This window comes from Nerophis lumbriciformis, linkage group LG08, assembly GCF_033978685.3.
Source record: "Nerophis lumbriciformis linkage group LG08, RoL_Nlum_v2.1, whole genome shotgun sequence".
Lineage (NCBI taxonomy): Eukaryota > Metazoa > Chordata > Actinopteri > Syngnathiformes > Syngnathidae > Nerophis > Nerophis lumbriciformis.
The window spans coordinates 39,000,409-39,025,000 of record NC_084555.2 but is presented as its reverse complement, the minus strand read 5'-3'; the positions used below and the strand labels follow the sequence as shown (position 1 = coordinate 39,025,000).

General features: G+C 41.0%; 1 protein-coding gene across 1 annotated transcript in view; it reads left to right on the top strand.

Moving 5' to 3' along the window:
* Positions 1-24,592, top strand: part of hspa4l (heat shock protein 4 like) — a 51,471-nt gene that overhangs the window by 19,807 nt on the left and 7,072 nt on the right. The window contains exons 7-17 of the mRNA XM_061968896.2: positions 1-129; positions 206-282; positions 5,553-5,704; positions 5,968-6,074; positions 9,173-9,306; positions 9,405-9,595; positions 9,704-9,775; positions 13,900-14,049; positions 21,167-21,292; positions 21,371-21,478; positions 21,549-21,668. The exon at positions 1-129 is cut by the window's left edge and continues 116 nt beyond it. Of these exons, the coding sequence (XP_061824880.2) occupies positions 1-129; positions 206-282; positions 5,553-5,704; positions 5,968-6,074; positions 9,173-9,306; positions 9,405-9,595; positions 9,704-9,775; positions 13,900-14,049; positions 21,167-21,292; positions 21,371-21,478; positions 21,549-21,668 (1,366 nt within the window). The remainder of the gene's footprint in view (positions 130-205; positions 283-5,552; positions 5,705-5,967; positions 6,075-9,172; positions 9,307-9,404; positions 9,596-9,703; positions 9,776-13,899; positions 14,050-21,166; positions 21,293-21,370; positions 21,479-21,548; positions 21,669-24,592) is intronic.

Below are 24,592 nucleotides of genomic sequence, written 5' to 3'. Positions count from 1 at the left end.
GAGAGCCTTGTTGCGTCTGCACCAGGAGTGTGAGAAACTCAAGAAGCTGATGAGTGCCAACTCCTCAGACCTGCCTCTCAACATCGAATGCTTCATGAATGACATTGATGTTACTAGTAGGATGAACAGGTCCAAAGAAAGGCTCTCTCTCTTTTAGGTATGGTAACATTTGATGTAATTAAGACTTTTTAATTCTAATCCACAGAGGCCATTTTGAAGAGATGTGTTCCCAGTATCTAATGCGGGTGGAGATGCCACTGAAGGTCGTCCTTGAACACTCAAGTATGTTTTAACAATTTACTTGAATTCACTCATACCAGATATATATTGTTCCTAATTTAGAATTGAAATTCAATTTAATTCAATAATTGGAATTGAACTGGGTCCACCCACACACAGCATGTTAAAATTGCAATTCAGGAAAATTCCTTACAGCAACAATTTGTCCCGTTTAACCAAGGTTTTAGCTTAAATACTAAAAATATTTAAAAAACACTAAAAGTAAACAGTAATTCCCTCTATTTTAAATACAATGATACTTCAGTTTTCATACACCCTGCCCTCTATTTTGAATACAATGATACTTCAGTTTTCATAACGCCCTGCTTTTTAGGATGATTCGGTTTTAGGTGAAAATTTTCAACAAAAATGTCTGGGTTTTAGTAAAATTATTATTGGGGACTCAGTATGTGTATTTGTTTTATTGACTTTGGTTGCAAAATAAGCGACCATAAAGTCAAATAAAGTTTTAGCATACAACATTAGTCCAATCAAAGTCAACGAGAGCATTGGAATCCTTGTTTCCAGAGTGTCACTGAATGCCACACCCCTTATGGCAGTGTTTTTCAACCACTGTGCCGCGGCACACTAGTGTGCCGTGAGATACAGTCTGGTGTGCCGTGGGAGATTATCTAATTTCACCTATTTGGGTTAAAAATATTTTTTTGCAAACCAGTAATTATAGTCTGAAAATGATGTGTTGTTGTTGAGTGTCGGTGCTGTCTAGACCTCGGCAGAGTAACCGTGTAATACTCCATATCAGTAGGTGGCAGCCAATTGCTTTGTAGATGTGGGAAACAGCGGGAGGCAGTGTGCAGGTAAAAAAAATGTGTCTAATGCTTAAACCAAAAACAAACAAAAGATGAGTGCCCCTAAGAAAAGGCATTGAAGCTTAAGGAAGGCTATGCAAAACAAAACTAAAACTGAACTCGCTACAAAGTAAACAAAAACAGAATGCTGGACGACAGCAAAGACTTACTGTGGAGCACAGACAATGTACATCCGAACCTGACATGACAATCAACAATATCCCCACAAAGAAGGATAAAAACAACTTAAATAGCATACCTGCCAACTACTCCGGTTTTCCCGTAATTAGTACGGTTTTCATCAACCTATTCCGGGTTACGGTTGCAGTGATAAAAAATATGGTTTTTCATTAATTAAAACAAAATATTTTTTTTAAAGTTTTATTCACGAAATCGCGTAACAACAATGACAATCGACACTGCTTCCCGTAACTTCCTATCGAGCCATTCCGAATGCCATGCGCGAGGCTATTTATAGCACCGCTGCCAAGCACGAGGCACCAGTTGCCATTGTTTCCAAACGAGCGAACGATCATGGAATCAGCCGGAGAAAAATCGCAAACGAGTCTTAAACCGAAAAGAAAACTGCAGTCATTCCGTGAAGAATATTCAAAAGCCTATCCGGGAATAATTATCCGTTCCAAAAAGGGTGAAAACTACGCGAATTGCACCTTGTGCAGACAAGATTTTTCGATCGGACACGGAGGAATTAGCGATGTAAAAGACCACGTTGGGACAAAAAAACACAAGTCTAATGCCGTTGCTAGCGATACAAGTGGAAAACTTTCAACGTTTTTCGTCGCCCAAACAGATTCTTTGGATGTGATAAATGCCGAAGTTTTATTTACGGAGGCAATAATTGAGCAAACAAAAAGGTAATGACACCAATGTTATCTATTGGAATTGTTTAGTACTGTTATACTGTTAAAAGTGTTTATACTATTTATGCTTTCAAGTCCAAGTTGAAGAAATCTTGTTAAATGTTGACAGCATAACTACCAAAATACAGAAGTATGTCCTTAATATTTTTGCAGTGCTATTTCTGTTGAAAAGTTAAAATGATTACATTAGAGATGTGATGTGCCACTTTTCAAGTGTCTGATGGCTTAAATTAATTTATTAATTTTTCATATTTTGAATTCTTTTGAAAGGCTTACAAAAAAACTACATTTGAATTGTAATTCCATGCTATTGACAGGACTATTAATTTTAATGAAGTTAGCTTACCATGTTTACAGTATGATAATTGTGATAGAAATGTGAATTTTAGGCACAGAATATTTTTTACAATTGAACAAGGCAGTAGATTATACAAGCTTGGACAGAAAGTTAATAATGACACCAATTTTTTTTTTAAATGGAATTGTTTAGTACTGTTTTACCATTTGTTTACTGTAAAAAGTGTTTATACTGTTTATACTTTCAATTAACAAATTGAAGTCTTGTGAAAGGTTGACAGGATAACTGGCATTAACTGTCAAAATAATTTCAAACTATTGAAGTTAGCTTACAGAATAAACATGTCAATCAACCCATATGATTTTTGCCGTAGTATTTTTGTTTTGAAAAGTCACTGTGACTGATAGAAAAGTGATGGTTTTAGCAACATTTTAACCTGTCTGAATGCTAATAATCATATTGCGTCGGGGGGGCGAAGGAACCCCCCACCAGGATTTTTGTCCTGGACCTACCGGGGCCTGCGGCCCTTGGACCCTGGCTACTAGGTTTTTCTGATTTCAAAAGTTGGCAGGTATGAAATAGTCTTGATTGCTAAAACAAAGCAGGTGCTGGGAATAGCGCTCAAAGGAAGACATGAAACTGCTACAGGAAAATACCAAAAAACTATGAAAAAGCCACCAAAATAGGAGCGCAAGACAAAAACTAAAACAGTACACACAGGAAAACAGCAAAAAACTCAAAATAAGTCAGGGTGTGATGTGACAGGTGGTGACAGTACACCTACTTTGAGACAAGAGCTATATAGATGCATGCTTGGTTATGGTTTAAAGTCATATCCAACAATTGCAACAACGACTTTTTACTGTCGACTGAGTTTAGTTTTTTAATGATTACTGCTGGTGGTGTGCCTCCGCATTTTTTTCAACGCAAAAAATGTGCCTTGGCTCAAAAAAGGTTGAAAAACACTGCCATATGGCCTCCCTTCTTCCGTCGCCTCGCCAACAATAGTCCAATACAAGTAAAAGAGATGTTTGTTTGTTTTTATCAATTTCATATATTATATTTCGCATTGTTTTCTGAGTGTAAAAATATAATTATTCTCCATAAAAAGTGTTTTCGGTTAATATTTCTTCCGCCCAAATGCAGCTGAGATCGGCTCCAGCGACCCCGAAAGGGACAAGCGGTAGAAAATGGATGGATGGATTTTTGGGTGTCTGGAAAGGATTGTATTTTTTTACATTACAGTATTTTTTTTTATAAGAAAAATGGTTTTCATACAATTGGGTTTTCAAGGGATGCTTTGGAATGCATTAGTAATGTAAACTGAGGTAGCACTGTACTTTGATAAAGTAAAGTATTTTAGGAAATTTTTATGCCATTTTTCATAATTTGAAAGTTATCATACATTAAATTAAATTATCTGCAAACTACATAATGGCGTGTTGCGAGTGATCTACTAAGACTGGGAGTACAATTGATAACAAGTGTAAACGTGGTGCAGACCACTCTAATTAAATGAGGATTGAAGTGAGAAATGAGCTGTCAGCATTGAGGCACTCATTTCCCTCCACATTAATGTTGCTATGTTTTGAAACATGCAGCAGACAACTATAATTTGTACCACTTTGCATTTTAAAAGCTGTCTTGCAACGAGATCTACAACGCAACCCACTTTTAAGCACACCAATGTTGCACTGGCACTAACTGCGAGAGTGCGCTGGAATGATCTAGGTGCAAGAAAATGTATATTGCAATAATTTTTTTTCATCTAAGAGACATGTTAATAATACATCTACTATATGAAAAAATCCACACTTTAAAAAAAAAGCCAGCAGACACATTCAAACATTCTAAATAGGGCTGTGAATCTTTGGGTGTCCCACGATTCGATTCATTATCGATTCTTGGGGTCACGATTCGATTCATAATCGATTTTTTTTTTGTCAATTCAACACGATTCTCGATTCAAAAGGATTCTCTATTCATTCAATACATAGGATTTCAGCAGGATCTACCCCAGTCTGCTGACATGCAAGCAGAGTAGTAGATTTTTGTAAAAAGCTTTTATAATTGTAAAGGACAATGTTTTATCAACTGATTGCAATAATGTCAATTTGTTTTAACTATTTAATGAACCAAAAATATGACTTATTTTATCTTTGTGAAAATATTGGACACAGTGTGTTGTCAAGCTTATGAGATGCGATGCAAGTGTAAGCCACTGTGACACTTGTTCATTTTTATTTTATTTTTTTATTTTTTTTGCTATGTTGAAACTGTAACTAATATTGATACTGTTGTTGATAATATTCATTTTTGTTTCACTACTTTTGGTTTGTTCTGTGTCGTGTTTGTGTCTCCTCTCAATTGCTCTGTTTATTGCAGTTCTGAGTGTTGCTGGGTCGGGTTTGGTTTTGGAATTGGATTGCATTGTTATGGTATTGCTGTGTATTGTTTTGTTGGATTGATTAATTAAAAAAACAAAAAATAAAATAAAAATAATAATAATAATAAAAATAAATAAATAAATAAATAAAAAATAATAAATGAGAATCGATTCTGAATCGCACAACGTGAGAATCGCGATTCGAATTCGAATCGATTTTTTCCCACACCCCTAATTCTAAATATAGACAGAAAACTCTGCTCTCATGCTTGATAAATCACATTGCAAGTGCTAAATGATTATATTATTTGCATCTCCTCCTCCTGCTATTGTGGGCTTTCTAATAATCTGCATACATTCTGCATGTACTGTAAATGAATGAAGACAGATATGCTAAATGAATTGTACTCTTTTTTGCTTATTTAAGAGATGCAATCCTCTGTTCATGATCTTAGTAGATCAGCTTTTTGTGCGCTATCAAGCTTGCACTTGTTTGATACACGTAAATCTTTAGTAGATCAGCCTATAAATTGTTTTATTCTTAATTGCCAATGAAAAACGTTTGCAATTAAAATACAATGTGTACATGAGGCAAACAACTATCCATTATTGTATACTTAACACTTGTTTGAATAAAATAACATAAGATTTAAAATGAACATAAGATTTATAGTACCTTAAGAATATTTCTATAGAATATACAAAACAGTCATGTAGGGATTACAATGAACATAATTATTCTGGATTACAACATAATTATCAATTGGAATTTCAAGGAATTTAAATTATTCATTTTGAATTTTAATTGTAATTCTACTTCCTGTTTACAACCTTAATTCAAGTTCATGGCATTGAATTGGAATTTGGGAGACATTTACATTCAATTCAATTTGTTGCAGAACTGAGCCGGGATGACATCTACTCCGTGGAGATCGTTGGGGCAGCGACGAGAATGCCAGCCATTAAAGAGAGGATCGGCAAATTCTTTGGCAAAGACGTCAGCACCACCCTCAACGCTGATGAAGCTGTCGCTAGAGGCTGCGCCCTTCAGGTGATAAGTTTCTTTGGGACAGAGAAGTCCAGGATAGAAGACATAGTCTGATTGATAAATATTGTATACAATTATTTTAGGCTGTAAGAAATATAACAAATTTACTGCATCATGTTTCAAGGATGTCATTGCAGTGCAACAGAAAAGCACCCAGGCTGGCGATATTACTTAAAATGTAAAAACAACAATAATAGATGTGGTGATTTCAATATGATATATGTCTGATTGTGTGTTAATGCTTATACTTTTGTGTTTTGGTGCAGTGTGCAATTTTGTCTCCAGCCTTTAAAGTGCGTGAGTTCTCCATCACTGATGTTGTGCCCTTCCCCATTACTCTACGCTGGAAATCGACAACAGAAGATGGACTGGGGTGAGGACACATTCCCTCTTTGTACACACTTCATTCTTCCGTAGTAGTAAAATATGTTCACGGCATACAGATTGCTGATTATAGACCGTTTTTAACTGAGCTACTTTAGCTCTTGAGTGTTTCCATCTCACACTGCTTTGTCACGGAGGGACACTTTTAAAGACTGGTGCAGTTCTTGTGAGCAAATAAGTGAAGCTGTGCTTCAAAAGGAATAAACATCACAACCCTGTAAGACCCAAAAGTTACAAAAACACACTTTGCTCAATGAACCATGCAAATATATTGGGATTTTGAATTTAAACAGCTTCATATTTCACGTGTGCATTGAAATGACACCACATGTTTACACTAGCATGACACGCTTATAGCTCTGTCCCATTTTATCCTAGAGTGAGTCATTTCATTTAGTTTTTGTTTTATTAATGCTATTTTTTAACCTAATGCAGTATTTTGTTAAATTATATTTACGACCTCTTAGCACTAGTTTGACACTAGTATTTCTCACATATTATCCAAGGCTGCGTAACTATATTTTATTTTAGTTTTTCAAACAGTTTACCTCTTTGTGTACTTAAAAAGTAATGCTAGGTTATTTTTTTAAAAACACATTGTTACAATTGTATGACACTTGTATACATCTTTCACATTATCCAAGGGTTAGTAATGTATTACTTCTTTATTCAATAAACAGCAGCTAACACATTTTTGTTTCGTTTTATTATGTATGATGGTGCGCTGGAATGATGCAGACGCAAGAAAATGCAATGTTATAATTTTTTTTCTCCATGTAGGAGATATCTTAAATGGAAAAAATGAATGCCATATAAAAAAACACCAGCAGACACTAAAAGGATTTCTTCCATTCAGCTAATAAATCATCCAGCAGCTATAAAATGGAATTGCTGTACAGACGATACGTCCAAATATGTCGACACATGCCTGGTGGATTGTCTCTCTCTCTCGTCTGACATTGCACAGATCATCTCCTTCTCTCTACACCAATTTGCGTGCAACTGTGCACATAGGCCTACCTTCCAAATGTGCTAAATATAGACGCAAAAACAAGGGCTCCAAACAGTTTCGTTCTTGAGAAATCACATTGTGGGTGCTAAAGGATTATATTTGCATCTCCTCCTCCCAGTATTGTGGGCATTCTGGTAATCAGCATATATTCTGCAAAAACATGAAGGCTAACACTCAAAATTAATTTTGTGAGGGTATTTGTTCATTTAAAAGATGCAATCTTCGACACACAAGCTTAGATCAACTTTGTATATGCTATCAAGTTTTTATGTGTTTTATTTAATACACCAGACCTTTTGTAAATCAGGCCCTATGCCGTGTCCATCCATCCATTTTCTACCGCTTGTCCCTTTCGGGGTCGCGGGGGGTGCTCGAGCCTAACTCAGCTGCATCTGGGCGGAAGGCGGGGTACACCCTGGACAAGTCATGGTCCATCCATCCATCCATTTTCTTCCGCTTATCCGAGGTCGGGTCGCGGGGGCAGCAGCCTAATTAGGGAAGCCCAGACTTCCCTCTCCCCAGCCACTTCGTCCAGCTCTTCCCGGGGGATCCCGAGGCGTTCCCAGGCCAGCCGGGAGACATAGTCTTCCCAACGTGTCCTGGGTCTTCCCCGTGGCCTCCTACCGGTCGGACGTGCCCTAAACACCTCCCTAGGGAGGTGTTCGGGTGGCATCCTGACCAGATGCCCGAACCACCTCATCTGGCTTTTCTCGATGTGGAGGAGCAGCGGCTTTACTTTGAGCTCCTCCCGGATGACGGAGCTTCTCACCCTATCTCTAAGGGAGAGCCCCGCCACCCGGCGCAGGAAACTCATTTGGGCCGCTTGTACCCGTGATCTTGTCCTTTCGGTCATAACCCAAAGCTCATGACCATAGGTGAGGATGGGAATGTAGATCGACCGGTAAATTGAGAGCTTTGCCTTCCGGCTCAGCTCCTTCTTCACCACAACGGATCGATACAGCGTCCGCATTACTGAAGAGGCCGCACCGATCCGCCTGTCGATCTCACGATCCACTCTTCCCTCACTCGTGAACAAGACTCCGAGGTACTTGAACTCCTCCACTTGGGGCAAGATCTCCTCCCCAACCCGGAGATGGCACTCCACCCTTTTCCGGGCGAGAACCATGGACTCGGACTTGGAGGTGCTGATTCTCATCCCAGTCGCTTCACACTCGGCTGCGAACCGATCCAGTGAGAGCTGAAGATCCTGGCCAGATGAAGCCATCAGGACCACATCATCTGCAGGATTAGGTCTCTGCTTTTTGCAGACAAGTCATGTTATTAGAAAAGTATTTTGGAGTTTCAGTTTAAAGGTTCCACTGTATTTTACTGTCACACTCAATAAGTTAATCATTGCAAAATGGATGTATAAGACTGAGGATGTGTGTGCTACTCTGCATAATTCTTGCTGGTAACGACAGTGGTGTAAGCCAGTGCTTCTCAAACTTTTTATACCAAGTACCAACTCAGAAAACATTTGGCTCTCCAAGTACCACAATAATGGCTAACATCAGAATACAGTAACGTAGTAGACTTAAATATTAATTAAAAACAAGGCAGAAGTTTTATTTAACAAGTATATTTAATATTTTGGCCACTGTAACATTACACATAGTTTGAAAAGTAACACTGTGTTTGAATATTTAATGAAGTGATTATTTGGTGTACCACTAGATGAAGTTTGCTTGGTACCACAGTTTGAGAATCACTACTGTAAGCAAAGCTTGTTTAAAAAGACATTAACTCTGATGTTTTACATGAGTGTGAACTTATGTGTTGAGTCTTTGATTACTTACGTAATTTTACCACCATTGCACTCATGCACCTCATATTATACTAAAATTGCTTTTGGATTCAACAGCAAGTAAGAATGGAATATTATAATGGTCAAACAACAAAGATTTCTGGGAGGGCTTATGTGTTCTATATTTCACAATAATACTTTGCTCTTTACTGTGTCTAATAACTAGTTTAAATGACTTATTCCAAATATTATTTACTGTGCCAGACAAATTTTCCTCAAATGTCTGATGTGTTACCTATCGATTTCAATTCACCATGTGTTTTTGTTTCAGAGAATGTGAGGTATACAGCAAGAATCATGCTGCTCCATTTTCCAAAGTGATCACCTTTCACAAGAAGGAGTCTTTTGACCTTGAAGCCTTTTATAGTTGCCCTCAAGAGCTTCCATATCCAGACCAAAGAATTGGTAAAGTTTGACATTTTAAACATGTTTTACGACAATTTGTAAAGCCCAAAATCGGATAATGAACCGCAGCAGTGATGTTTCACCCCATCTGTTGCCAGGACGCTTTACAGTACAGAATGTGGTACCCCAACCAGATGGAGACAGCTCCAAAGTGAAAGTGAAGGTACGTTTTAATGTACACGGTATCTTCAGTGTGTCCAGCGCCTCTCTGATTGAGAAGCAGAAAGGAGAAGGGGAGGACATGCAAATTGATGTAGAGCCACTGAATGAAGGCAGAGCAGGGGACCAGGTATGATACTTTTCATTTACTCTTAACACTTTCAACAATTGTAATTTGGTTAAAAAATAATTTAGTAAGTAAAGTGTGTATTTTCTTGCAAATGTCATTGTGCCTTAGACCAAAATGCAGGTGGACCAAGAAGTCCAAAGCCAGGGTGACCAACAAAATGAAGACAATTCCTCCAGTAAGGTTAGTAGGATGGACCACCATATTCTGTCTTTTCCTCAATGGTCATAATAAATGTACCGGTGTCTCTATTGTCACTAAATTAGTTAACATTATAAAACTAAACAGCAAACACATTTGCTTAAGTATACTGTATGGTGGGCTGTCAAAATGTACACGTTAATGCAGATTGTTCCATCATAAATGACTTCCTGCAGAATGACCCCAAATCCCTGAATCGTATCTAGCAATGTATTTCAGTCTGTTTGTTCAAGTAGTGTTACCATTGTTTATTGCTTAAATGGGCAGTTGATCCGGTCGTGACACGCTGTAGAACTAAACAAGTCAATATGAAGGACGCTAATATGACACTCAATAGGAAATTTGAGTTCAAATAAACATGACCTAACAGTTGACCGACAAAGTATTAAACTCTGCAGAAAGGAGTTTGTTCCACTGATGCACTTTCAGTTCAAAATAGCATATTAATAACAAGTTTAGTAACAGACCGCTTTATACAGTCTCGGTCAAAAGTTTACATACACTTGTAAAGAACATAATGTCATGGCTGTCTTGAGTTTCCAATAATTTCTACAACTCTTATTTTTTTGTGATAGAGTGATTGGAGCACATACTTGTTTGTCACAAAAAACATTCATGAAGTTTGGTTCTTTTATAAATTTATTATGGGTCTACTGAAAATGTGACCAAATCTGCTGGGTCAAAAGTATACATACAGCAATGTTAATATTTGGTTACATGTCCCTTGGCAAGTTTCACTGCAATAAGGCGCTTTTGGTAGCCATCCACAAGCTTCTGGCAAGCTTCTGGTTGAATTTTTGACCACTCATCTTGACAAAATTGGTGCAGTTCAGCTACATTTGTTGGTTTTCTGACAATGACTTGTTTCTTCAGCATTGTCCACATGTTCTCAATGGGGTTTAAGTCAGGACTTTGGGAAGGCCATTCTAAAACCTTAATTATAGCCTAATTTAGCCATTCCTTTATCACTTTTGATGTGTGTTTGGGGTCATTGTCCTGTTGGAACACTCAACTGTGCCCAAGACCCAACCTCCGGGCTGATAATTTTAGGTTGTCCTGAAGAATTTGGAGGTAATCCTCCTTTTTCATTGTCCCATTTACTCTCTGTAAAGCACCAGTTCCATTGGCAGCAAAACAGGCCCAGAGCATAATACCACCACCATGCTTGACGGTAGGCTTGGTGTTCCTGGGATTAAAGGCCTCATCTTTTCTCCTCCAAACACATTGCTGGGTATTGTGGCCAAACAGCTCAATTTGTGTTTCATCTGACCACAGAACTTTCCTCCAGAAGGTCTTATCTTTGTCCATGTGATCAGCAGCAAACTTTAGACGAGCCTTAATGTGTCGCTTCTGGAGCAAGGGCTTCCTTCTCGCATGGTAGCCTCTCAGTTCATGGCGATGCAAAACATGGTTGACCGTGGACACTGACACCTGTGTTCTAGCAGCTTCCAATTCATTGCAGACCTGCTTTTTGGTGGTTTTCGGTTGACTCTTGATCATCCTGACCAATTTTCTCTCAGCAGCAGGTGATAGCTTGCGTTTTCTTCCTGATCGTGGCAGTGACAAAACTGTGCTATGCACTTTATACTTACGAACAATTGTCTGCACAGTTGCTCTTGGGACATTAAGCTGCTTTGAAATGGCTCCAAGTGACTTTCCTAACTCGTTCAAGTCAATGATTCCTTTTTTCAGATCTGTGCTGAGTTCCTTTGACTTTCCCATTGGCGTTTGTAACCGAGTCTAATGACATGAGCCTTATTTAAATGGGCTCAGAGAAGTCAACAGGTGTTGTCAATCATAATCACTCACATGAAGTTAAGAGGCCATGCCATGAAGCTAATTTGATTTGATTGTAACTTTTCTACATCACCAAAATTGATAATGTATGTTGCTGTATGTATATTTTTGACCCAGCAGATTTGATCACATTTTCAGTAGACCCATAATAAATTCATAAAAGAACCAAACTTCCTGAATGTTTTTTGTGACAAAACAAGTATGTGCTCCAATCACTATCACAAAAAAATAAGAGTTGTAGAAATTATTGAAAACTCAAGACAGCCATGACATTATGTCCTTCACAAGTGTATGTAAACTTTTGACCACGACTGTGTGTGTTTGTGGGTGTGTATTTATATATATATATATATATATATATATATGTATATATATATATATATATATATATATATATATATATATATATATATATATATATATACAAACCCTGTTTCCATATGAGTTTGGAAATTGTGTTAGATGTAAATATAAACGGAATACAATGATTTGCAAATCATTTTCAACCCATATTCAGTTGAATATGCTACAAAGACAACATATTTGATGTTCAAACTGATAAACATTTTTTTTTTTGCAAATAATTAACTTTAGAATTTGATGCCAGCAACACGTGACAAAGAAGTTGGGAAAGGTGGCAATAAATACTGATAAAGTTGAGGAATGCTGATCAAACACTTATTTGGAACATCCCACAGGTGAACAGGCAAATTGGGAACAGGTGGGTGCCATGATTGGGTATAAAAGTAGATTCCATGAAATGCTCAGTCATTCACAAACAAGAATGGGATGATAGTCACCACTTTGTCAACAAATGCGTGAGCAAATTGTTGAACAGTTTAAGAAAAACCTTTCTCAACCAGCTATTGCAAGGAATTTAGGGATTTCACCATCTACGGTCCGTAATATCCTCAAAGGATTCAGAGAAAGTATCTGGAGAAATCACTGCACGTAGACAGCTAAGCCCGTGACCTTCGATCACTCAGGCTGTACTGCAACAACAAGCGACATCAGTGTGTAAAGGATATCACCACATGGGCTCAGGAACACTTCAGAAACCCACTGTCAGTAACTACAGTTGGTCGCTACATCTGTAAGTGCAAGTTAAAACTCTTCTATGCAAGGCGAAAACCGTTTATCAACAACACCCAGAAACACCGTTGGCTTCGCTGGGCCTGAGCTTATCTAAGATGGACTGATACAAAGTGGAAAAGTGTTCTGTGGTCTGACGAGTCCACATTTCAAATTGTTTTGGGAAACTGTGGATGTCGTGTCCTCCATACCAAAGAGGAAAAGAACCATCCGGATTGTTTTAGGCGCAAAGTTGAAAAGCCAGCATCTGTGATGGTATGGGGGTGTATTAGTGCCCAAGACATGGGTAACTTACACATCTGTGAAGGCGCCATTAATGCTGAAAGGTACATACAGGTTTTGGAGCAAGATATGTTGCCATCCAAGCAACGTTACCATGGACGCCCCTGCTCATTTCAGCAAGACAATGCCAAGCCACGTGTTACATCAACGTGGCTTCATAGTAAAAGAGTGCGGGTACTAGACTGGCCTGCCTGTAGTCCAGACCTGTCTCCCATTGAAAATGTGTGGCGCATTATGAAGCCTAAAATACCACAACGGAGGCCCCCGGACTGTTGAACAACTTTAGCTGTACATCAAGCAAGAATGGGAAAGAATTCCACCTGAGAAGCTTAAATGTGTCTCCTCAGTTCCCAAACGTTTACTGAGTGTTGTTAAAAGGAAAGGCCATGTAACACAGTGGTGAACATGCCCTTTCCCAACTACCTTGGCACGTGTTGCAGCCATGAAATTCTAAGTTAATTATTATTTGCAAAAAAAAAAAAAAAAAGTTTATGAGTTTGAACATCAAATATCTTGTCTTTGTAGTGCATTCAATTGAATATGGGTTGAAAAGGGTTTGCAAATCATTGTATTCTGTTTATATTTACATCTAACACAATTTCCCAACTCATATGGAAACGGGGTTTGTATGTGTGTATATATATATATATATATATATATATATATATATATATATATATATATTCCCTTCTTTCTTGACTATGTTTACTCATACAAAATAATACAAATATATTTATTTGTGATAATTTAAATTAATCCACAGCAACCCTGGGATTTATCTGGTAAACAAACTAATCGTTAAACAGCATTACTGAATTTATTTCATAAAAGCCTTACACTATTAGGCTGATTCACAGTTTAAATGCCATGTCCTTCAAAATGCGTCATAAAGAATGTTGTAGGCAAACACTCTGCAAGTGTGCTTTTCACTGCAGGAGGGAACTGGTGCAGGAGAGAAGCAGGATCCAGCAGCAGAATTAGGGAACAAGGCCAAAGTGAAGGCAAAGAGTGCTGACCTGCCCATCGTGGCCAACAACATCAGACAGCTCGACCGTGAAGTGCTCTGCAACTTTGTCCAGTATGAGGTGAGTGCCTCTCATGGTCTTCCACCAACACCTCTTTAAAATCCAGGTTGTAGCCAAGCCACTAACATAATCACAGAGGCAATGACTGAACAGATGACACGCTTTATTACAAACTTTTTACTAAAGCTTTATGACTAGTGTGTATAGGTGCCATGTCTCAATTCATCTCTCACTTGAATTAACTTCTCAATTGTTTTTTTTCATGTAACTCTTTGGGGACTTTTTTTTTTATTTCACTTTGACAATATGATAAAGCCGTGTAATGTTAGAACCTATTTGGAACTAACAATTCTCATCCATCTTCGTGGCAGCTTCATCCTTTAGGCAATGGGAATTTCTGTGTGGGTACAAAGACTTGAATCTAACAACTAATATACCTTTAATAACTTAAGTACAGGATCAAAGTCTGTGTACTATATGTCCTCCACTGTTCTCAATTATTTTCTGTCAAGCCCCGTCTAGGAGACAAAAAAATGTTCATACGCCCCCTAAATTAAAATCCTAATGAGAACCTGACAATTTTTATTTATTTATATCCTCATTAGTGGTAAACTAAAGTGTTATGTACTTGGTCATATTTCCTGGTTGACCCTGTTGATTATTTCCAGGACTGCTTCCACCTATCTGGAGGCATGTGTACCATTCAAGAATGGAAAAACACACGAATACTGGAGGTCCCTTGCCTATCATGGCGCACCCTGACACCTCACCATATTGGAAAAGCACTGAATTAAGCAAATGTTTACTGTTCACCCTGATATATTCTACTAAGTGATATATTCTACTGTATATACAATGGTACTTCAGTTTTTGTTTGGTGAAGCTTTGCTTTCCGCTACCTAACATTGGGTTTCGCACTATATTTGATGGGAAATACTCTCAATTTAGAAAGTTTTACTCCCCAAAAATGTGAACATGATTGGAATCATACAGAAAATACATCTATAACACGGAACAGTAGACCAATATCAATATTAATTTTAGGTAATATTTATTCGTTATTTTTACTTATGATAATGATTAAGGTTGGAGTTGTCAACCATTTTTATATTCCAGAGAGCTTCACATCTCAGACTATTTCCAATCTGCCTCTGTTTTATCTACCAGGTTTCTGTACATTCTTTCTAATAACAGTATTTTAATTTTGTTTCAAACTGCAGTTTGACTCGACATACAATATGTAACATATCTTTTGCGAGAAAAAACTTTCAAATAATAAATTTGATATCAATCCATCCATCCATCCATCTTCTTCCGCTTATCCGAGGTCGGGTCGCGGGGGCAGCAGCCTAAACAGGGAAGCCCAGACTTCCCTCTCCCCAGCCACTTCGTCCAGCTCTTCCTTTGGGACCCCGAGGCGTTCCCAGGCCAGCCGGGAGACATAGTCTTCCCAACGTGTCCTGGGTCTTCCCCGCGGCCTCCTACCGGTCGGACGTGCCCTAAACACCTCCCGAGGGAGGCGTTCGGGTGGCATCCTGACCAGATGCCCGAACCACCTCATCTGGCTCCTCTCGATGTGGAGGAGCAGCGGCTTTACTTTGAGCTCCCCCCGGATGACAGAGCTTCTCACCCTATCTCTAAGGGAGAGCCCCGCCACCCGGCGGAGGAAACTCATTTCGGCCGCTTGTACCCGTGATCTTGTCCTTTCGGTCATAACCCAAAGCTCATGACCATAGGTGAGGATGGGAACGTAGATCAACCGGTAAATTGAGAGCTTTGCCTTCCGGCTCAGCTCCTTCTTCACCACAACGGATCGATACAGCGTCCGCATTACTGAAGACGCCGCACCGAGCCGCCTGTCGATCTCACTCGTGAACAAGACTCCGAGGTACTTGAACTCCTCCACTTGGGGCAAGATCTCCTCCCCAACCCGGAGATGGCACTCCACCCTTTTCCGGGCGAGAACCATGGACTCGGACTTGGAGGTGCAGATTCTCATCCCAGTCGCTTCACACTCGGCTGCGAACCGATCCAACGATAGCTGAAGATCCTGGCCAGATGAAGCCATCAGGACCACATCATCTGCAAAAAGCAGAGACCTAATCCTGCAGCCACCAAACCAGATCCCCTCAACGCCTTGACTGTGCCTAGAAATTCTGTCCATAAAAGTTATGAACAGAATCGGTGACAAAGGGCAGCCTTGGCGGAGCCCAACCCTCACTGGAAACGTGTCCGACTTACTGCCGGCGATGCGGACCAAGCTCTGGCACTGAGCATACAGGGAGCGGACTGCCACAATCAGACAGTCCGATACCCCATACTCTCTGAGCACTCCCCACAGGACTTCCCGAGGGACACGGTCGAATGCCTTCTCCAAGTCCACAAAACACATGTAGACTGGTTGGGCAAACTCCCATGCACCCTCAAGGACCCTGCCGAGAGTATAGAGCTGGTCCACAGTTCCACGACCAGGACGAAAACCACACTGTTCCTCCTGAATCCGAGGTTCGACTATCCGGCGTAGCCTCCTCTCCAGTACACCTGAATAGACCTTACCGGGAAGGCTGAGGAGTGTGATCCCACGATAGTTAGAACACACCCTCCGGTTCCCCTTCTTAAAGAGAGGAACCACCACCCCGGTCTGCCAATCCAGAGGTACTGCCCCCGATGTCCACGCGATGCTGCAGAGTCTTTTCAACCAAGACAGCCTCACAGCATCCAGAGCCTTAAGGAACTACGGGCGGATCTCATCTACCCCCGGGGCCTTGCCACCGAGGAGCTTTTTAACTACCTCAGCAACCTCAGCCCCAGAAATAGGAGAGCCCACCACAGACCCCCCAGGCACTGCTTCCTCATAGGAAGACGTGTTGGTGGGATTGAGGAGGTCTTCGAAGTATTCCCTCCACCGATCCACAACATCCGCAGTCGAGGTCAGCAGAACACCATCCTCGCCATACACGGTGTTGATAGTGCACTGCTTCCCCTTCCTGAGGCGGCGGATGGTGGTCCAGAATTGCTTCGAAGCCGTCCGGAAGTCGCTTTCCATGGCTTCCCCGAACTCCTCCCATGTCCGAGTTTTTGCCTCTGCGACCGCTGAAGCCGCACACCGCTTGGCCTGTTGGCACCTGTCCGCTGCCTCAGGAGTCCTATGAGCCAAAAGAACCCGACAGGACTCCTTCTTCAGCTTGACGGCATCCCTCACCGCCGGTGTACACCAACGGGTTCTAGGATTACCGCCACGACAAGCACCAACTACCTTGCGGCCACAGCTCCAATCAGCCGCCTCGACAATAGAGGCGCGGAACATGGTTCATTCGGACTCAATGTCCAGTACCTCCCTCGTGACATGTTCAAAGTTCTTCCGGAGGTGGGAATTGAAACTCTCTCTGACAGGAGACTCTGCCAGACGTTCCCAGCAAACCCTCACAATGCGTTTGGGCCTGCCAGGTCTGTCCGGCATCCTCCCCCACCATCGCAGCCAACTCACCACCAGGTGGTGATCGGTAGAAAGCTCCGCCCCTCTCTTCACCCGAGTGTCCAAACCATGAGGCCGCAAATCCGATGACACAACTACAAAGTCGATCATGGAACTGCGGCCTAGGGTGTTCTGGTGCCAAGTGCACATATGGACACCCTTATGTTTGAACATGGTGTTCGTTATGGACAATCTGTGACGGGCACAAAAGTCCAATAACAAAACACCGCTCGGGTTCAGATCCGGGCAGCCATTCTTCCCAATCACGCCTCTCCAGGTTTCACTGTCGCTGCCAACATGAGCATTGAAGTCCCCCAGTAGAACGAGGGAATCACCCGGGGGAGCACTCTCAAGTACTCCCTCGAGTGAATCCAAAAAGGGTGGGTACTCTGAGCTGCGGTTTGGCACATAAGCGCAAACCACAGTCAGGACCCGTTCCCCCACCCGAAGGCAGAGGGAAGCTACCCTCTCGTCCACCAGGTTGAACTCCAACGTACAGGCTCTGAGCCGGGGGGAAACAAGAATTGCCACCCCAGCCCGTCGCCTCTCACTGCCGGCAACGCCAGAGTGGAAGAGAGTCCAGCCCCTCTCGAGAGAACTGGTTCCAGAGCCCTTGCTGTGCGTCGAAGTGAGTCCAACTATATCTAACCGGAAATTCTCCACCTCGCGCACTAGCTCAGGCTCCTTCCCCCTCAGCGAGGTGACGTTCCACGTCCCAAGAGCTAGCTTCTGTAGCCGAGGATCGGACCGCCAAGTGCCCTGCCCTCGGCTGCCGCCCAGCTCACATCGCACCCGACCTCTATGACCCCTGCTATGGGTGGTGAGCCCATTGGAGGGGGGACCCACGTTGCCTCTTCGGGCTGTGCCCGGCCAGGCCCCATGGGGACAGGCCCGGCCACCAGGCGCTCGCCATCGTGCCCCACCTCCGGGCCTGGCTCCACAGGGGGGCCCCGGTGGCCCGCGTCCGGGCGAGGGAAATCTGTGTTCCTTGTCAGTGTTCTTCATAGAGATCTTCGAGCTGCTCTTTGTCTGATCCCTCACCTAGGACCAGTTTGCCTTGGGAGACCCTACCAGGGGGCATAGAAGCCCCCGGACAACATAGCTCCTAGGATCATTGGGACACGCAAACTCCTCTACCACGTTAAGGTGGCAGCTCAGAGAGGAGATACATTTTATATTCTTACTGGAAGGCCTTTATTTGTACTATACAAATGCATTTTTGTAAGAATAAATTTGATATTCTTACAAAAATGCATTTGTATAGTACAAATAAAGGCCTTCCACCTAATAAATGCCTTTCTCCCCCCGACACTCTGGCCTTCTTTATGGGACCATATGTTATACATGGACTATATTAATATTAACACATATTGAATATTGTTTATCAAATATTAATACAACTTATAGTTGAATACTGTACATAGACACTCCTGGCGAATAAGTGTTTTCCTAAACTGTGCGTGTATATGGAGCAGCTGTTTTGATTGAAACTTTTATTAGTAGGTTGCACAGTGAAGTACATATTCCGTACAATTGACCACTAAATGGTAACACCCGAATAAGTTTTTCAACTTGTTTAAGTCGGGGTCCCCTTAAATTGATTCATGATACAGATATATATTATTTTCATAATACAGTCATCACACAAGATAATCATCACAGTATATAAATTGAATTATTTACATTATTTACAATCCGGGGTGTGGGATAAGGAGGGGGGGGGTTAAGTTTGGTTGGTATCAACACTTCAGTCATCAACAATTGCATCATCAGAGAAATGGACATTGGAACAGTGTAGGTCTGACTTGGTACATATGTACAGCAAGTATTGGACACAGAGAGACAGATCAGAAATTATAAGAAAAAGTGACTACATTTGATTGTTTACATTTGATTATTTACAATCCGAAGAGGTATGATGAGGAAGGGAGGGTGTTAGTTTGGGGTTGAAGTTGCCTGGAGGTGTTCTTTTAGTGCGGTTTTGAAGGAGGATAGAGATGCCCTTTCTTTTACACCTGTTGGGAGTGCATTCCATACTGATGTGGCATAGAAAGAGAATGAGTTAAGACCTTTGTTAGATCGGAATCTGGGTTTAACGTGGTTAGTGGAGCTCCCCCTGGTGTTGTGGTTATGGCGGTCATTTACGTTAAGGAAGTAGTTTGACATGTACTTCGGTATCAGGGAGGTGTAGCGGATTTTATAGACAAGGCTCAGTGCAAGTTGTTTTACTCTGTCCTCCACCCTGAGCCAGCCCACTTTGGAGAAGTGGGTAGGAGTGAGGTGTGATCTGGGGTGGAGGTCTAGAAGTAATCTAACTAGCTTGTTCTGGGATGTTTGGAGTCTAGATTTGAGGGTTTTGGAGGTGCTAGGGTACCAGGAGGTGCATGCGTAATCGCCAGAATCTTCATGGTGCTTTTGTTGACCAGAGAGGAGATTCTATAGAGAAATCTCGTTCGTTGGTTGACCTTTTTGATTACCTTGGTTGCCATTTTATCACAGTAAAGATTAGCCTCTAGAATGGAACCTAGGTAGGTGACCTCATCCTTCCTGGCGATAACAATGTCACCCACTTTTATAGTGAAGTCACTGACTTTCTTAAGGTTGATGTGGGACCCAAACAGGATGGATTCCATTTTACCTAAGTGTATGGATAGCTTGTTGTCAGCGAGCCAGGTGCAAGTTCTACAGAGTTCAGCACTGAGGATTTTCTCCATCTGTGACTTTTCCTTGCCGGATACCAGCAGGGCCGAGTCATCCGCAAACAAAAACAATTCACAGTCGCATGCTGATGACATGTCGTTTATGTATACTCGGAACAGTAAAATCCCCAATATACTGCCTTGGGGGACTTCACAGCTTACTGAGATGGGGCGGGGGGAAACACGGTGCCGTTCAACTCAACCACCTGTTTCCTCCCCTCCAAGTAAGATTGCATCCAGCTCGATGAGGTTTTATCAAATCCGATTGCTCTGAGCTTATCCAACAGTATAGTGTGGTTAACGGTGTCAAAGGCCTTCTGTGACCATGCCGCAGTATTTGCCCACGTCCACCTCATGTTTGATGTGGTCGGTCAGATAGAGAAGGCATGGGTCAGTGGAGTGGTTAGTTCTGAAGCCGGATTGGAATTTGTACATGAGTTTATTTGTGGCAAGGTAACTATCGACCTGTTCATAAACTATTTTTTCCATTACTTTCGAAATGGAACTGAGAATAGAAACAGGTCGGTAGTTACCAGGTTCTAATTTGCTTCCTTTTTTAAAGAGGGGAGTTACTCTTGCTATTTTGAAATCTTTTGGTACTTGGCCTTGAGTAATCGAGAGGTTTATTATGTGCGTTATGTTCGGTGCAATGGTGGTGGCAGAGTCCCTGAGGAATCTGGAGGGGATATTATCAAGGCCGGTGGCCTTGTTTGGGTGGAGCGCGCTCAATTTTTTAATCACCTCGTCAGCTGAGACCATTTCTAATTTGAAATTGTTGTTGGATACTTCTAGCTTTCTGTAGAAGGCTTTAATGTGTTCTACACCAAAGCGACCAGAGTGGTGGGACAGCTTGTTGACTAGAGTTGTGGCTACGCTGGTTAAAAAGGTGTTAAGTCTGCTTAAGTCTGTGATTGCAAAAAACCTATATTATGGTGTATTGGTGGCCATTTTCCTCTACCATCTTTCCCATGATAACAAGTATGCTCTTGTCTCTTGATCACAGCATCAGATGATTGTGCAGGACAAACTGGTGAAAGAAGTGAATGATGCTAAAAATGCTGTGGAGGAATATGTTTATGATCTCCGCAACAAACTCTGTGGCATCTATGAAAAATATATTACAGAGGAAGTAAGTGTCTTGTAAAAAAACATTATCATATATTGAAGTATTTTATATATAATTCATAAATGTGTCTCCCGCATATAGGACAGTAACAGGTTGACATTGCTACTGGAGGACACTGAGAACTGGCTGTATGAGGAAGGAGCGGACCAAGCCAAAGATGTCTATCTGCAAAAACTGGATGCACTCAAGGTTTGTTTTAATGTACTCCACAGACTCCATTTTAATTTTATATGGAAGCTGATTGTCTCATCCCTTGCAGAATTTGGGTCAACCTATTCACGATCGGCACCGAGAGCACGAGGACCGGCCGAAGGCTTTTGAAGAGCTTAGCAAGAGGCTTCAAGTCTACATGAAGTTCGTCAACTCTTACAGACAAAAGGTGCTTTTTACTGTGCAATTCACTGTATCCCCCTTTAAAATGAACACAGGTATTTATCCTATAGGTAATACATCCACAGTCGTTGCTCACTTTACAAACTTAATTAGTTCTGTGACAGAGCTGTTAACTCAAAACACTTGTATCTGAAATCAAGGTCCCTCGTTGAAATGAATTCAAATCAATTTGTTTGGTGCTTGCCTCCCCTCAAAACAGCACAATGCTAACTTTTAACATGCCTTTTAAATATAAAAATTAACTTTTGGATACGATATATTTTATGAAAACAATACAATAGAATGTACTACTAACAAGACAGTAGTTTTATGAAGTAATGCAACATTAAAGTACAGCTTTTACCTTAGAGACTGGATTTCTTCGGTAATTGCTTCCAGCTGCTTCTCCGTCCATGGTTGGGAATCAGTTTTAAAAGCTATTAGCTAATGCAAGACCAGGGCCCGTATTCCTAAAGATTTTGACAATCCTCTCAGAGAGCGCCTAACTTAACCTAAAAAAAATCCTAGCAAAGAGTCTGAGCTTACGAGTGATCCCAGAACATTATCAGAACTCTTGAGCAAAGAATGGACAGAGACTTCTTTGTTAGTGAGTTGAGTTGGGGTGAGTTTGTGTTTATTTCGAACATGCATGCATACAACATAATACATCACAATTTCCAGTTTCTCTATTCAACATGTTCGAAAAGGAGTATGATGAAGCAGAGCTTATTTAATCCTACCCTTTTTCCTTTACATAACAGTTACTAAAACTTTTGTTCACTTCCTGTTCTCAATTCACTTCCGCCATCCTAGTCACTGCTGTTGTGTCCTTGGGCAAGACACTTTACCCACCTGCTCCCAGTGCCACCCACACTGGTTTAAATGTAACTTAAATATTAGGTTTCACTATGTAAAGCGCTTTGAGTCACTAGAGAAAGGCGCTATATAAATATAATTCACTTCACTTCACTTCACAATATACTCCATAAGTAATAACATAAAAAATAATTAAATAAATAATAATCAGTGTTTCCCCCAGAAAATGTGTTAGTTAAGGTGGTGTGTCTCCGACGGACAGACTGGGGAAGAGGGTGGGTGGGTGTAAGGATCGGTGTAACTTGGCCTGTCGCCATCACGTCTCCACCTCGTCGCTGCCACCACAGCCTGGGAGGCAATAGACTACAGACTGCGGTGAAGTAGGCCGGCTTCTTCGCGTGAAGAAGCCTACAATTTTTGGTTGTGTTTTCCGCTCCATTTGCTGAATGGCGATATACGATATTTATCTCGATATTTTTTCCGTAAAGTAAAAACAAAACAGTCCTAGTTACCTGATATACTAAGTATGTCATTATTATGACTTAGTAAGTCAATATTGTCATTATAAAATTACAAAATAATGACCTTACTAAGTCAAAATAATGACAAATTAATGGCTTACTAAGTAAAATTAATGACTTACTATAAGTAAGCGTTTGCAATAAGCATTTGAAAAAAAAAGTTAAAAGTGGGGCCACATGCTGACATATGCTCAACTCATCATGCTTAATTTATTACAGCATTTGGGAAGCCTGTAGTTGATTTTTATTAAGGAAATGTTATATTTTTATCAACATGTGATAGCAGGGACCCTGCCATTAAAAACTTGGCTGCTACATTACTAATGATTAATGTAACTATATCTGAAAAAATAGTACAACAGCAATAGGAGAGACTATTCATCCCTGAACACTAGGGGTGTAACGGTACGTGTATTTGTATTGAACCGTTTCGGTACGGGGGTTTCGGTTCGGTACGGGGGTGTACCGAACGAGTTTCTAAGCTAAAGTCTTAACAAGCTGCTTTGCTTCTTCTGCCTCTGTCTCAGCACCCAGCATTGTCCCACTCACACAACCATCTGATTGGTTACACACAAAGCGGTAACCGCCAATCAGCAGTGCGTATTCAAAGCGGTAACAGCCAATCAGCAGTGTGTATTCAGCGCGCATTAGTCAATGCTTCAGCGTCGAGCAGGTAGGTGTTTAGCAGGTGAGCATAAGGCAGCGGACTCTCCCAAATTATAATAAACACCTCCCAGTCAACTACTAGTAACATCACTATGAGCCCGTTGACCTTCTAGAAACTTTAAACTGCAGCTCAGCTCGCTCGCAGTCCTAGCTTGAGGTGAAGGCTAATTAGCTTTTAGCGTAACGTTAGCTCATTTTGCGGTGTGTGTGTTCGTGAGTGTGTGTGTGTGGGTGTGTTACGGACAGAAAAGCTTTGAATGGCATGGTCCCTGCTATCACATGTTGATAAAAATATAACATTTACATAATAAAAATCAACTACATGCTTCCCAAATGCTGTAATAAATTAAGCATGATGAGTTGACTTGAAACTGTTTAAAGTTGCACTTTTTATATGTAGAAGAAAAGTTTTGTCATTTTATTTAATCTGAGCAACAACTTGAGGCAGTTTAATGTTGATTATCGTGGGCAGAATTATTATAGTGTTCCCAATGTTAAAAGGATAAAGACATTGTTTACAAATTTGGTAAATAAATAACCAAAAAATGTATATTTTGTTGTTTTCTTACTGTACCGAAAATGAACCGAACCGTGACCTCTAAACCGAGGTACGTACCGAACCGAAATTTTTGTGTACCGTTACACCCCTACTGAACACCATGGAGTTCATGTAGGCTTTATGATGCAGTTACATTATTATATCAACTATCAGACAGCTTCAGGAAACTCTTCATTTAACATAATGTCTTTTTTTGCTGCTTCAACACAGCTCAATCAACACAGAAAAAGGTAAAGTGAAATTACTTATTTGTTAACTGTAGGTCAATAATACTTGTCTTTCTCTCAGACAGACAGGGCTTTGCTGTATGTAACACACGCACGCACGCACGCACGCACGCACGCACGCACGCACGCACGCACGCGTGTT